This window comes from Solanum verrucosum, unplaced genomic scaffold, assembly GCF_900185275.1.
Source record: "Solanum verrucosum unplaced genomic scaffold, falcon-dt-bn FXZP01000236.1, whole genome shotgun sequence".
NCBI lineage: Eukaryota > Viridiplantae > Streptophyta > Magnoliopsida > Solanales > Solanaceae > Solanum > Solanum verrucosum.
Window position 1 is genome coordinate 256,228 of NW_026020806.1, and position 15,136 is coordinate 271,363.

General features: G+C 28.8%; 1 protein-coding gene and 1 pseudogene across 1 annotated transcript; one reads left to right on the forward strand and one right to left on the reverse strand.

The window, feature by feature from the left end:
* Positions 1 to 158: 158 nt before the first annotated feature.
* LOC125813165 (loganic acid O-methyltransferase-like) lies at positions 159 to 2,749 on the reverse strand (annotated as a pseudogene).
* Positions 2,750 to 8,484: 5,735 nt separating this feature from the next.
* On the forward strand, positions 8,485 to 10,663 carry LOC125813159 (loganic acid O-methyltransferase-like). Its single transcript, XM_049492648.1, has 3 exons — positions 8,485 to 8,553; positions 9,323 to 9,970; positions 10,325 to 10,663. The coding sequence occupies exons 1-3, from the start codon at positions 8,485 to 8,487 to the stop codon at positions 10,661 to 10,663; spliced, it is 1,056 nt and encodes a 351-aa protein (XP_049348605.1).
* The last annotated feature ends 4,473 nt before the right edge of the window (positions 10,664 to 15,136 follow it).

The window sequence follows — 15,136 nt, forward strand, 5'->3', positions numbered from 1 at the left end:
AATCAAAATGATAAAGATTGATCCCAAACATAAGATTTAATGCTAAAATAATATAGTAGGAAGGATAAAAAAAAAATTACGAGTCTTGTACATTAGATATATCACATCACTCCATAGAATCGAGTTATATAATATATAGTACATTCTTCCATAGAAATTCATTTATGCTTTAAAGAGATAAATAATTGGCATGCTTTCTTTTAATTTATTTTCATCCATGCTGAAATCTCATCACTTTTGAGAATAGTCCTTGTAAAAGCTTCTTTTGCTATTTTACTCCCAAAATGATTGATGAAAAGTCCTTCCAAAACAGCTCTTAGGTTTATGATCAAAGTCTTTGCATCAGCCTCATCCACAAGCTTTGAATTGGGATATGTTAACTATAATTTCTCTATGCTAAAACAATCATTTTTCTCCACCACTTTAGTCATGTCTTCAATAGAGGGAAAATACACTGGCACATTGAATGAGTTAACTAAAGATTCATCTAACTTACCCTGTGGAAAAAGAAGAAGAAACAAACCTCAATTATTATAAATGTATGGCTATATCTAACTAGTTCTTTTGTTTCAATTTGTTTGTCTGATTGTTATTTGATACGAAGTTTAAAAAAATAAAGAAGTCTTTTGAATCTTATGGTCTTAAAGTAAAAATACGCTGACTGTATCAAAAAGGAAAGTTGAAATTAAAAGGTTAACTAGACAAACAAATTGAAATGGATGAAGTACTAAGTAATTTAACTACCTACCTCGTTCACCAAATCCATAAGACTAGAACCGAAAAATTTCAAGAGACGTTCACTTAATTGTGGTGAATTTAGAATCATCATTCCACCAGGAACAATTTCCTCAGCTCTTGCATTGAAGAACATTTCCATGTCCTTTTCAAATTGAGCAACATAAGCATTCATTACTTCAATATTTGAAGCACCTATATAATGAATCAAACCCTTGTTCCATGATGGAGATTTCTTATCTAACAACTCTTTTGGAATCTTAGATAACCAATGTATAGAAGTAGAACAATGAGCGAAATGTATTGATCGCGATGGAAATAATCTACCATGAAAAGATCCTGGAACTCCAAATGCATAGTAGGATCGATCAATAGGTAGTGATCGAAAGAGGGAGAAATCATTGGTGATATGATCATTGAAGAATATTTAATTTGAAATTCAGGAATATTATTTTGGTATTTTTCCTTTAAAGCTTCTACAACATGTTGCATTGCACTAAAAGTGTTTGGTCCTATTGAACATCCCAACTCTGTAATACGAAATGTGTTTGAAGAAGATAACATGATTTTGATGTCAAGCTTTCGAATAATTGCATCTCTCATCATCTCCTTTGCACTATCTAACACTTCTTTTTGTATTCAATAACAGATAAAATTTACTTATTTTACTGTTATAGTGGGTAAAGTTCGTACAATAAATTTAATATGACATATATAATTATATATTGCATTTTATTGTCACCGTGGATAAATTTAGTTACTGTACAAACAATATATTGATGTATGGTGTGCATTTATGATCAAACGCTTACCATTATATCAAAAGTTATAACTTGTAATAGCAAGGGCACAATTTTTTTTCCTAACTAAGTCCATCATGCATGCGTCATCCAATCCAGACTATGCCACCCCCTCGTGGACCTTGCCATAGGCAAAATGTTGCATTGCCCATCATGGTGTTTGATGAATTCTTAATTTAGAGTTGGGAAAAGGCTCAAATATGCCATTGAACTTTGAGAAAAGGCTCATTTATGTCATCTGTTAAAAAATTGGCTTATCTATTACATTGTTGTTTGAGAAAATGTTCATTCATGCCATTATATTTAAATTTTCGTTTTGCAAAACCATGTTTTACCTCAACGAGTCACCAAACAACTTTTAACACTTTTCAATTGGAGTTTTGGATCAAATGTACTTATTTCAAGTGGGTCTTGTTGAGTTAAGTTGAATTCAAGTTCAAAAAGATATTGAGTTTTGGTATCTTGCTCGGAGGGAAGCTACTCTTGAAATTTGAGGTGATTTCGTGAAGAATTGAAAAAGTTGGAAATTTGAGAGTTCTTGATGTTGTTCATGTGTTCTTAAGGAAGAAGAAGCAAAAAAGAGTACATTTGATCCAAAACTTCAGTTGAAAAGTGTTAGAAGTTGTTTGCGGATTATTGATAACGCTCAACTACTTATCTTATAATTCAATGTGTAGGCGGCCGTTAGCAATATAAACCCAATGAGAGGTTGAGGTCGAATCCCATAAGGAACGGTAAACAAGAATTAAACTCACAAAGTGAACTCACGTACTAAACTTTTGTAAATTTGGTTAATCGATTTAACATAAACGTAAATTTGAGAGATTTAGATTATCAATAATAAGATGTTAACACAAGCGAAGATCAAGGAGTTTCAACAAGTAAGAAGGAAATTTTAGGAGTGTGCGTAATTGAATATCAATTTTAATTCGTATTGTGGGTAATTGCATTGCTAAAAACAGTTGGTTATTAATGGATAGGCTAAATTAACATGTACAATCATTGAGGTAAGTAAAAAAATGACTTTACAAAATTGGAGTTAAAAAATAATCATATGGATAAACCTTTTCTCATACGACGATAGCATAGTTGAGCCTTTGCTCAAAACAATTGATATATATAAGTTGAAGACAAGAAATCAATACCTGCAAATGGGAGTTTTTGGAGTAGCTGTAAGGATCATCACCAGCATTCATGGGAAAAGATGTTGTCATTTTGGTTCAATGACAACATCCGTGGATGCAGTGGTGGGATCGCTTCACTCTTAACCAGAGGTCTCAGGTTTGAGTCATGGGTATGGAAAAAATCATGTTGGGAGCATCACCCTCAAATGAGCCCTGCAGTGTGTGATACTAAAATTTAGTCGGGGTTTCAATGTGGGGCTCCGTGCACCGAATGAATAACCAAAAAAAAAAAACGTATTCTAGTTCTTAGATACCAAAACAATAACAATTAAAATATATTATTGCGGTATAATATGAGACGCACATGGTATATAACATGTACCGATAGAATATCAAGTGTTCATGCTTATTTTGATAGTTTAATATTTATATTATTTTTAACAAGTTTACTCATGAAAAAAATATTGTTTTTACTTGATATTATTGTGATTTATAATACTTTTACATTTTTTTAAATAATAGTAGAAGCTCTAAAGAACAAGTACTTGTACCAAGTCATAAATTTCACAAATAATATTCCTGAATTCCAAATATTCTTCAATGATCATGTCACCAATGATTTCAACTATATAAATATACAAAACGTATTTGTTACGTAGGTTTGGATGAGAAAAATTGTGATTCCATGGAGAAAGGGTGGAGCATGTTGTTTAAAAAATATATACTCAACAATTTTTTCATATTTTATAACTAAAATAAATAGCATTAATTTGCTAATTCTAAAACGTGTAGTTGCGCATATTATTTTGAAAACTATTAAAGAGGGAAATTAGAAGCCTAGAATTAGGGAAAGAAAATAGAAAGCCTAGAATTAGAGGGGGGAAATAAAAGCCTAGAAGTAAGGAAAGAAATTAGGAGCAAAAATAGAAGCCTAGAAGTAAGGGAAGAAATTAAGAGGAAAAAATAGATAGTGAAACCATCTTTAGCATGATATAGTGACCCTCAATTTTTTGCAATTCATAAGGAAAAATACTTTCAATATAAAATCATAATCAGCTTTGAAGATAAAAATACCTTTTACCTAAGAAATTTTAACTTATGACACTGTTAATTTATAAATCATAAGTTATAAATTCGTCCAATCAAACTCTACGCATTACATAACATCCCATATGTGCCCAATATTAGTTCATTGTCTAATAATCCATGCATTATTATTCATCGCAGTAATAATCTATTCATTACTATTATTCATATATATCGTATAAACAATCTAGCTTGCATCATAATTCTTACGTATAACTAGTATATAAACCAAATGAAGCCACATCCGATTCATCAGTTTGTTTCAAATATATTCATGATAGCTAAATAATTATCTAAAGAAAGTCCAAGTCATGTTACAGTTTTATGACAAGTGCAAATAGGTTTTGTATTTTGTAATATAAAAAGGAAAACAATATCTCCAATAATCTATTCTACAAATTTTGTCCACACAAATTCAGATTTCTATCTATATTTTGTACTCTCATAATTATATAGTGAATTGTTCATCTCATTTTGTGGATATAGGTCGATTGAACAAATCACATTAAATCTTTGTGTCTTATGTTATATTTATTGTTTGTCTTATTCTTGCCAAATATATAATGTCAAATTAAAATCTATACTATGTTTATATATTATATCTTTCCTTTTTATGAAATTGTGTGGACAATAACTTTAAATGGCTATTCATGAATTATTTGTTTTCTTGTCTCTTACAACTTGTTTGGTACCTATCCTAAATCTGACATGATGACTAGGATTTTTGGTTTATCTTTAGTTTTTTTTTTTTTTTTTTTTGTCGTTTGACCTGAAATTTATTTTAGAGTTTTGATTAAATTTAAATTGTGCATTGCAGGGTCTATTTAGGGGTGTCACTTCTACTAAAAAAAATTCATAACCAAAGCCGAAACTTTATAATTTTGATTAAGAATAAAACAATCTTACCACTACACACCACAACTCATGTTAAAGTTTATCTTTAGTTATTTTATTGATATTATGTGAACTGTGGAGTATTTCCATAAATAGTTTGCTAGGATTTTGTTGGTCCACAATAGATTCGTTTGGTTCATTTACTAGTTATTCATATAAATTATAAGATAAGATTATTATATGATAAATAAATTATTATGTGACGAATAATAATATAAGTGATATTAACCACTTAATTATATTAAGAATGAGATTCTAGAATAAATTAATGTAGATATAAACAATCTTGCATCATAATTTATATGTATAATAACTAGTATGTGAGCCAAACGATGCCAAATTTATCAGTTTGTTTCAAATGTGCTCATGATAGCTAAAGAAATATCTAAAGATAACCATAAAGTCGAAATCATGTTACAGTTTATGACAATATCTAATATCTCCAATAATTTATTCTACAAATTTTGTCCACACAAATTCCAATTATCAACCAACAACATAAAATATTTGATCGTCGAAAAGATATTTATAGATAAGTGTTTGATGTTAGGCTATAAATATATTTAATAGTAGGTCCGTCTCAACAAGTTTGGAATCTAAAGCCAAAATTCATAACGAAATTTTACCGTTTGATAGATTTTAGAATATTCAATAATGAGAGAAAAAATAGAAAGGGAAATAAAAAAGGTAAATATAAGAGTAATAATATATATATATATATCTTTAGAAAAAAATTGGGGCCTTAAAATATTTAGGGTCTCAAGTGATTGCTTTAGTGGCCCTATGATCGAGACGATCATGCTTAATTGTAATGAAGAACATAAATTAATAAAAATAAATCATAAAATCAATATTTTGTGTTTAAATAGTACATAAAAATAGAGTTGAAGGGTTAATTATTTATTATTTTTAAAAAAAAAAAATTGTTTTTGGCTTTCTCTCCCTTAGAGAAAGTGTGATGCACACATTTTGCCTCATCACTTAGAATTGTCTAAGTGAAACATGAAAATTGAAGTTGAAGGGTTAAAATGCAACAAAGTTGAGTTGGAGTGTAAAAATAAAATTTAAGAGCAAGTTTAAGGGTCTGCATATGTATTTGGCTAATATGTATGGATATAAAATGGCAAAAAATGCGCGAATTAGATATTGTTGGTGTAGGTAAAAAGAATGTTACAAAGAAATAAAACATAACATAGAATATTGATTTCGAATAAAGCTTAACTTTTATAGTGAAATGTTATTATAAAGGTGATTGTCATTATGTTATTGAGAGCTAGATCTGAATGTATTTGTATACATAATCTACTTTTGTCATGAATCCAATAAATTATCGGAGGTGGTCCATTTTTTTAATAATGGTTTAAACATTGGAAATTTGACTATCTTATTTTGATTAGAGTATCCTTTTGTGTAATTAAGTAACAAAGAAAATTGTTTGTACTTTCTTAGTTTCTTTAATTTTAAATATTTTTATGTGGTTAAGGTGTTAGTATGATATAATTTAGAAATTCTTAAAAATTAAAGTCACAAATTCTTTATTATATGACGAACAAATTATAATTCTCAATTTATCATACTGTAAAATAACAAAATCGAACTTTATGAGTACCAAATCATACCAAATAAAATTGACTTTAAATTTTTTTTCATACTATTAAATTATTCAGTATATTTTTTTTTTCAAAATAAAAATCTCTTTTTTATGAATATTTTTTTTAGCCACCAAAATTTTCTCACTGGCGGCCATATAAAGTTAAACTCTATATAGGCACGTGCATCAAATAGCCAAATTTCTTTTTGACATGATATATAATTGTACTGTGTAATTTGACTTTAATGAATATTTATATTTTTTAATTTTATGTATATATAAGTAGATATTTGTGTTTTATATGACGTTTTGTGTCATCGTGTGTGTTATTTCAAGTAGGGTATATATATTTATTAATTTAATAATATACAAATTTAAGTGTTTATTTATACAGATTCTAAATTGAAGAACCTAAATAACAATTGAGGATAAATTAAAAAATACGTTTATATATTATGCCTTTCCTTTTATTGAATTGGGTGGACAATAACATTATTATTTGTTTTCTTCTCTTTTACAACTTTTTTGCACTTATCATAAATTTGACATGATGAATAGGATTTTTATTTATTTTTAGTCATATTTTTGACATTATGTGGAATGTTTTTGTATAACTAGCTAGGCTTTTGTTGGTTCTCGTGAATTTATTTGGTTCACTTATTAGTTATACGGATAAATTATAATGCAAAATTGTTTTTTATGATAAATAACAATGAATGATTTATTATGTGATGAATAATAATGTAAGAATTGTTATATAACGAATAATAGTACATGGAATTAGTTGATTACTTGAACGGAATTTCTGTTTTCAATATTTTGTTCATGTATTATTAATTAGAAAAATTATATAAATATACAATTTAATATATTATAATTTTTAAAATTTACTATCATTTTAAAAAATTACAACAATCCACTCTCAGATACATCCCTTCCAATTCCCATTATGAATCATGTTCATAGTTATGTATCCGATGTAACAACAAAGTAAAAATAAACAATGTATCCGACAATAGAGGAATGTATCTGACGCAACAGAATTAGTAGGGATCAATGAATGCGACAAACAAAGGAATGTATCTTATGCAACAATAGAGTAGAGATCAATGTATCTGACATTGATAGTAATAGTGTATATATATATATATATATATATATATATATATATATATATATATATATATATATAAACTAATTGATCGAAACACATATATTTGTAACTTTTTCATTTTGAAATATCCTCTCTAGCTATAAAGACATTATAAATCTTATTTTCCAAATGAATTATTTCAATTAACTATCACTTCATAATTCTTTTGACTTTTTCATACCAAGCAAATCCTTGTTAGACAAAGCGTGGATTTGGCAGTGCAACATCCACATATATATCCAATCTTTTTTTTCTAAAAAAAGAAAAAAATTAGAGGTTGGAGAAAGAATTAAAGGGTAGAAAATCAAACATTTATCGTATCAATCAATAAGTTGAAAATTCAGGTAGTCAACCAACGTAACTATACTACTAATATATATATATATATATCCAATCAGATAATAGAACTTGATTTATTTTTTTCCGATGTGTACTTATATTGCTTATAGAATAATTTTAATAGTTTATATATTAGTCACTTTCGGCGTAAGAAATTTTGTTAAAATTAATAACTTTTACCTTAGACTAACAATATCAAGAGAGAAGATTATAAATGAATTGCCTATATAATTGTTGATTTAAAACAAACAAACCTAATGGTAAAAGCTGCATAATTTCTAAAGTTTAATTATTTCTTATTATAGAAGGACAACGTTCTTTCAAATAAGCTAAAAACAAAAGGATATAAATTGGAACAAGAAAATATATACTAATTATACACATGAACTATAGTTATATGCTTTCTTTTAGAGAAAGAAAATATTATCAAGAAATATTAAACTCTTGTGTATATTAGTGCATGTATGTATTAGTTTTTAGGTTTTATATTAACTTTTACGTTTTAGTCATCAAAATTTGGTTAAGTTGAATACTTACATCATTGAAAAATTATTATTAGACTAACAAAATAACTATTATGTATTAAATAGTACCTAATACTACCTATTTTGTCAATTACTACTAATTAAACATATCTTGATTTGTAAAAACTTATCTATAGCTAAAAAATAATATATATTCATGTGACATGGAGTTAAACAGTGCAAAATCCACATATATAAGATCACATTATGAGTGAATTAGAAAACACATTAAGCCAAAATGACAACATCTTTCTCCATGAATGCTGGTGATGGTCTTTATAGCTACTCCAAAAACTCCCATTTGCAGGTATTGATCTCATATATTTTAGTTTAACATATTATAACAAATTATCTAATTTTTGTTTTTAATCCAACTTATATCAAGCATATTTTCTTGTACAAAAATTATTTTGCGAGTGTAAATGTAAAACTCAATCAAGAATTCATCAAGCATAATGTTAGATAATGTCAATTTTCTTCTTGTGGCGAGGACCACGAGGGGGTTGGGTTGTCCAGTTTGGATTTATGATCTAAAATTGATGGAATTAATTAAGAAATAAAGTTGTGCCCTTGATATTAGCTATATTTTTTTGTCATGGTGGTAAGCGCTAGATTCTTACAAGTGGTATCAGCCAAGATCATATGATTCGATTTCCAAGAGCAAAAAGATGCATGAGGCAGGTGTTGGGAAGAGGATTGTTGGGTAACACCAACATCTTGCCTATGGTGAGGCCCACGAGTGGGCTAGGGTGGCCTCAGTTGGAGTCATGATAGAACGTGATGTTTGCTTGGATTTAGTTAAGAAATAAAGTTGTGTCTATGCTATTAGCTAAAATTTTGGCATGCTATACAAACAAGCCGTACACCAATTATATGTGTATAGTTACCGACTTATCCACTATAACAATAAAACACGACTATTTATCACACTAAATTGATTATATTTTACACACTATAATAGTAACATAAGTAACTTTATCCGTTGTTACACAAACATCAATAAATATTTTTGTTATCATACTAAAGTAACTTAAACTTTTCTATCAACGTGACTTTATTGTTATAATTGCACGCAGAATGAAATAATAGATGGTGTAAAGGAGATGGTGAGAGATGCAATTATTCGAAAGCTTGACATCAAGACCATATTATCTTCTTCAAACACAATATATATTACAGAGTTAGGATGTTCTGTTGGACCAAACACTTTTAGCTCAATGCAACATATTGTAGAAGCTCTAAAGGACAAGTACTTATACCAAGACCAAGTCATAGATTCCACCAAGAGTATTCCTGAATTCCAAATATTCTTCAATGATCAAGTCACCAATGATTTCAACACCCTTTTTCGTTCACTACCTGTTGATCGATCCTACTATGCATCTGGAGTTCCAGGTTCTTTCCATGGTAGATTATTTCCATCACGATCGATACAATTTGCTCATTGTTCTTGTGCTATACATTGGTTATCTAAGATTCCAAAAGAGTTGTTAGATAAAAATTCCCCAGCTTGGAATAAGGGATTGATTGCCTATGCTGGTGCATCAAATGTTGAAATAGTGAATGCTTATGTTGCTCAATTTGAAAGGGACATGGAAATGTTCTTTAATGCAAGAGCTGAGGAGATTGTTCCCGGAGGAATGATGGTGCTTTTTACACCATTTTCAGGCTACCTACGTCTTTTGGGATTTTTTGGTTCTAGTCTTATGGATATGGTGAATGAGGTAATCTCTATATTTATTTTGTATGACGATATTTTGCCTTTTGACTTGTTTTGAACAAGTTTCAAGTGTATTTTAGTATGTCATATACTTTTACCCATTTCAGTTTATTTGAACTTTTTTTGACTAGGCATAAAGTTTTCAAAATTTAAATAGTCTAGACTTTAAAAACTTATATTATGACAAAAATATTTGCGTCGCTATCGCCCATAAGATTATAACAAGTATTTTAATTGGAACTTATGATATTAAATATGCTAAGCACTTTTTCAACAAATTAAAAAGAAAATATGTTCATATAAATTGAAATACACTGATAATAAATTAGTAGTTGATGTTTCTTTCTTTTTGTCAAAGGGAAAATTAGATGAATCTCTAGTTGACTCATTCAATTTGCCAATGTATTTTCCCTCTCCTCAAGACATGACTAAAGTAGTGGAGAAAAATGGACTTTTTAGCATTGAGAGAATGGAGTTGATAAATATCAAATCAAATCTTGTGGATGAGGCTGATGCAAAGACTTTAATGATGAGTCTAAGAAGTTCTATCGAAGGAGTTATAATCAATCATTTTGGAAGTAAAATAGCAGAAGAAGCTTGTACAAGAACAATTCTCAAGAGTGAAGAGATTTCAGAATGGATGAAAGTTCATTCTGAGAAACCAATCATATTGTTTGTCGCTTTGAAGCGTAAATGAATTTCTCTAAAGAAATTTATCTATTATATAATTTAGGTCTGTGGAGAGATAATGTGACATATCTCGCATGCCAAGTACTATGTTGTGCCTAATGTTTTTGGATTTTCCTCATTTGTTTCACTTTATGTTCTCTACAAAGAAAATTAAAAAGTGTCTATGTTAATTTTTCTATATTGACCTCCCTTTCTTGCACTTTTTCTCTTCATATATACAAAAACAAATTTCATCTACTCAATCATAAAATGGATTTGGGTGGAATTTGAATAAAAGAGAATTTGATTTTTTTTTCATTTGTTTTTTATTTTATCAAAGTCAATTTTATTTTAAATAATATATATTACCTAAATATGATCCAAGAATTTTGAATGGTAAAGGGAAAATATTAAAAGATCAAGTGAACAACAATAGAGATGCTCATTTTGGGGCTCTAACCCATTACCACTAGTATAAGTACAAATTGAATATTTTATTTTATGGTAAAAATAATCGATTTTGTTCCATTATTATTCAAAATTGAGTTGTTTTACACTTCTAAAACATTACCTGTGAAATTACTCGTTTTTAAGAAATTTTTTTAACAATAGTGTAACAAATAACTCACGGCATAGCATGCATGTATACATCATCAACTATATTTATATTGTACAAGTGTATAGAGACGTAATATAACATAACTCAAACTATAAGACTCCTACAAATACCAGACTAGGAATATTGGACTAGGAGTCCTAATAAATAGTACTAAAATTTGAGAGAATTATGTGTAATTATCTAAACTATTATTTAAAGTTTAGATACATAACTTTATCAAGATAATTTTTTTTTAATAATTTAACTAATATTTTAAGGATTATAAGAAGTTTTACTCAATTTGGAATAATGTAAGCGTATAAAAAAAATTATACAATGAAGTTATTTTTTTCACCAACTACTTAAGTTGGGTATGTAAATAAAATTAATATTGGTAGATAAAAAGATTGAAAAGCTACACACATATAAAGCACATGATCTCTTGATAGTGTGAGACTTTTTGTAGGAAACTATGTGAATTTGATCCAAAGTTGATAATATTACACTATGTCAAAAATATTTTTAAGATGTGTTAGAATTTCTTAATAATGTGAGACCTTTTATAAAAAAATATCTATATTTGATTCAAATTAAGCAAACAATATATCACACCATGCTAATAATATCTTTAGTCTATCAACCCAATGAAAAGCAAAGTAGTGTTGACTATCAGCTTTATTGGGATTTGGCTCCCCTCCATTACCCTTTCCCTCAATTTCGTCAAGTACACATCTAGATGAGAGACATGTGTATTATTTAATTGTTAAAGGTCAAGATTATGTTGCATTAACTAGTATCATACCCATAGTTAAGGAATAAGTTTTGAACAAATAATTTCTTAACTTTGGTAAGAAAAATATTCCTATAAATCTTAGAACCGTTTAATTTCATTTTTTATTTCTATATTCAAATATTAATATTGTACATTATTTAATCGCTTCCTATGCTAGCAAATTTATTCTTGAAATATTAGGTTGAGAAATTTAAAAAATAAAAGGAAGAATTATCATTAATGATAGAAATCATATAATAAAAATGGGAAGTAAAAAATGCATTAGAATTACAAATGTGAAAGTATGAGTTGTCTATAAGCTATGTTGATGCTTAAGAGAACTATGTGCTGCCTACGAGGCTATATTAATGCTTAAGAGGGCTATATGACTGCCTACGGGGCTAGGGGACTACTGATAGGGGTATATATAGACTAATTGGCACCTTCCGAGCTTGTGGGGGCCTGAGTAGATGGTCTTGTGTGTTGTTTGTACCTGCCGAGCTTATGGGGGCTTGGTTAGGTTGTTGTTTTATTATTTTTGATAAGTTTAGATTTAGGAGTAGGTCAGTACACTTATCTTATCCTTGATTTATTTATCGGATTATTCCAGTATATTAGGATACCTGCTCATAATCTATTGTCTTTCATACTCTGTACATTATTTTTTACTGACGCCCTATAGCCTAGGGGTGTTGCATTCATGCATGCAGGTCCCGACAGACGACCGAGTAGACCTCCTCAGTAGCAGGATTGACTTCTATCCGGTTAGCTAGCCCCTTTCCTCCGGAGCAGCCAGAGTTTGGAGGTTTGTTAGCTTTTGTTGTATATATTTCTATGGGTAGGCTGGGGCCCTGTCCCGCCAATCTTTACTACTCTTAGAGGCTTGCAGACTAGTGTGTGGGGTGTATATCTACGTTCTGGCCATCCTGGCCTAGTTTGTTGGTTTACTGAAGCTTGTGAGTTGTTTGATGTATTGTCTTGATATATACCTGCTTTTCAATTTTGGTATAGAGATCATGGTGGCGTTGACGGCCCAATCAGGGCTTCTGTGCTAGTTGGCTATTTCTTTAAATGAACTCTTGGGAGTAGCTGTTTCATTTATAGATCTGTTGATAGGGGCCTTGCCGACCGAGGGCTTAGTTTTAAGTCGAGATATACTTGTTTGTTTTCTTGATTGCGTGTGGCTGCCATGCGCTAGTAGCAAATGGTTCAGCAGGATTGGCTCGGGCCTGAGTTTTGGCATTAGGAACCAGTTGCGCCCTTTGAGTTTGGGGTGTGATATCTCTCCTCCCTATGACATGTAGCTACAAATTGTAATTATCAAACTATAGCTATGTAGAGTAATTAGGCTATTTTTGAGTGACTATAGGTGAAAGTTCCTCTTTTTATAATGCAAAATTTATAAACTCATAATCTTAATTAGATCCTTTGCTCTAACGTGTACTTTTCATGCATATAACTTATATGATTTTATAGATTATTTTATCTAGTCATGACTCATGATGGTTTAGTTTGCATATGATATATATGAAAGTTTGATTAGATTTGGTTAACCTACTATTGGAAAGAAAATAGCACAAGACAATAATCTAAAGGAAAAAGACACACACATATATACATTGTTAATTAATCTAAATTCTCTTTAGATAGAAAATTACACTGTTTGTACATTGTTAACATTATCTTTTAGGTAGATATTTCAAATGTTAAACTTGTTTGTGTGTTTACTTCTTTATATTTTAAAGCTTTAAATAAAAATCCTTACTCCACCATGATATACCTCCATAATACTTATGTTTCACATGACTATACAAATAATTGAACAGCCGATCAACTTCAGTTCACAAGAGTCATTTTTATTTCTTTTTGATAGATTTGCATTATTTTGATAAATAAAGACTATAGTTCCATTCCACTTGCTAGTCGTTTTATTTGTTTAAAATTAATACTTACTCCGTCAGATTTTGTGTGACGCCCTTTGACTTGACACGGTGTTTAAGAGAAAAAAAAGACTTTTGAAATTTATAGTCTAAAATAATTTTAGATATTTGTGCGAGTGAGATTCATTTCATTAAGGGTGAAAGAAGGATTTTAATATTAAATTGTTTCTAATTATAGGAAGGTGTTCTTTTATGACGAACTATAAAGGACAAAGAGGATAGTATTAACTATTATTCAAAATTGTAGATATGTCACACTCCAGAATCTGATTTTATGAATATCATTTATAATTATAATAATATCTCCGTACAACCACCATCTCGTCATATCTAATTTTTAATATTTTTTCCCCTTGTCAAATACAATTGTAATAGGCCATTAATATGGCTAACCCATCGGCAAAGTATGCTAATTTGATAAAAATGAATAATTAAATTTAAAATTACTGTTCCATCAGAACACCGCACCTACCATTAATTTGATGGAATAATAGCTTCAAGTTGTCATATACTACAGTTAACCATTTGAATGAAACAATTGGAGGATCCATAAATACGTGTTAAGTGGGACATCTAGATGAGAGACATGTGTAATTTAATTGTTAAATGTCAAAATTATATTGCATTAACTAATATTATAACCATAGTTACGTGAATAAATTTTGGAAAAAATTCTCTCCAAATTTAGTAAGAATAATTAATTCTTCTCAATTTTTCATATCCATATATTTATATCATTAATTTTATTTTATATTTTTATATTTAATTATTAAAATTATGGAACATGAACTTAACAACGTTTAATTTGTTTAGCCTAACAGTAGTCTTACAAAATAGTTTGCCTTTAAATTGATGTTTTCTTTTATTTTACTTTTTAAAAAGAATTTTTTTTTTTATACTTTCACATTTGTAATTCTAATGCATTTTTTACTTCCCATTTTTATTATATGATTTCTATCATTAATGATAATTCTTCCTTTTATTTTTTAAATTTCTCAACCTAATATTTCAAGAATAAATTTGCTAGCATAGGAAGCGAATAAATAATGTACTGTATTAATATTTGAATATAGAAATAAAAAATGAAATTAAACGGTTCTAAGATTTGTAGGAATATTTTTCTTACCAAAGTTAAGAAATTATTTGTTCAAAACTTATTCCTTAACTATGGTAATGATACTAGTTAATGCA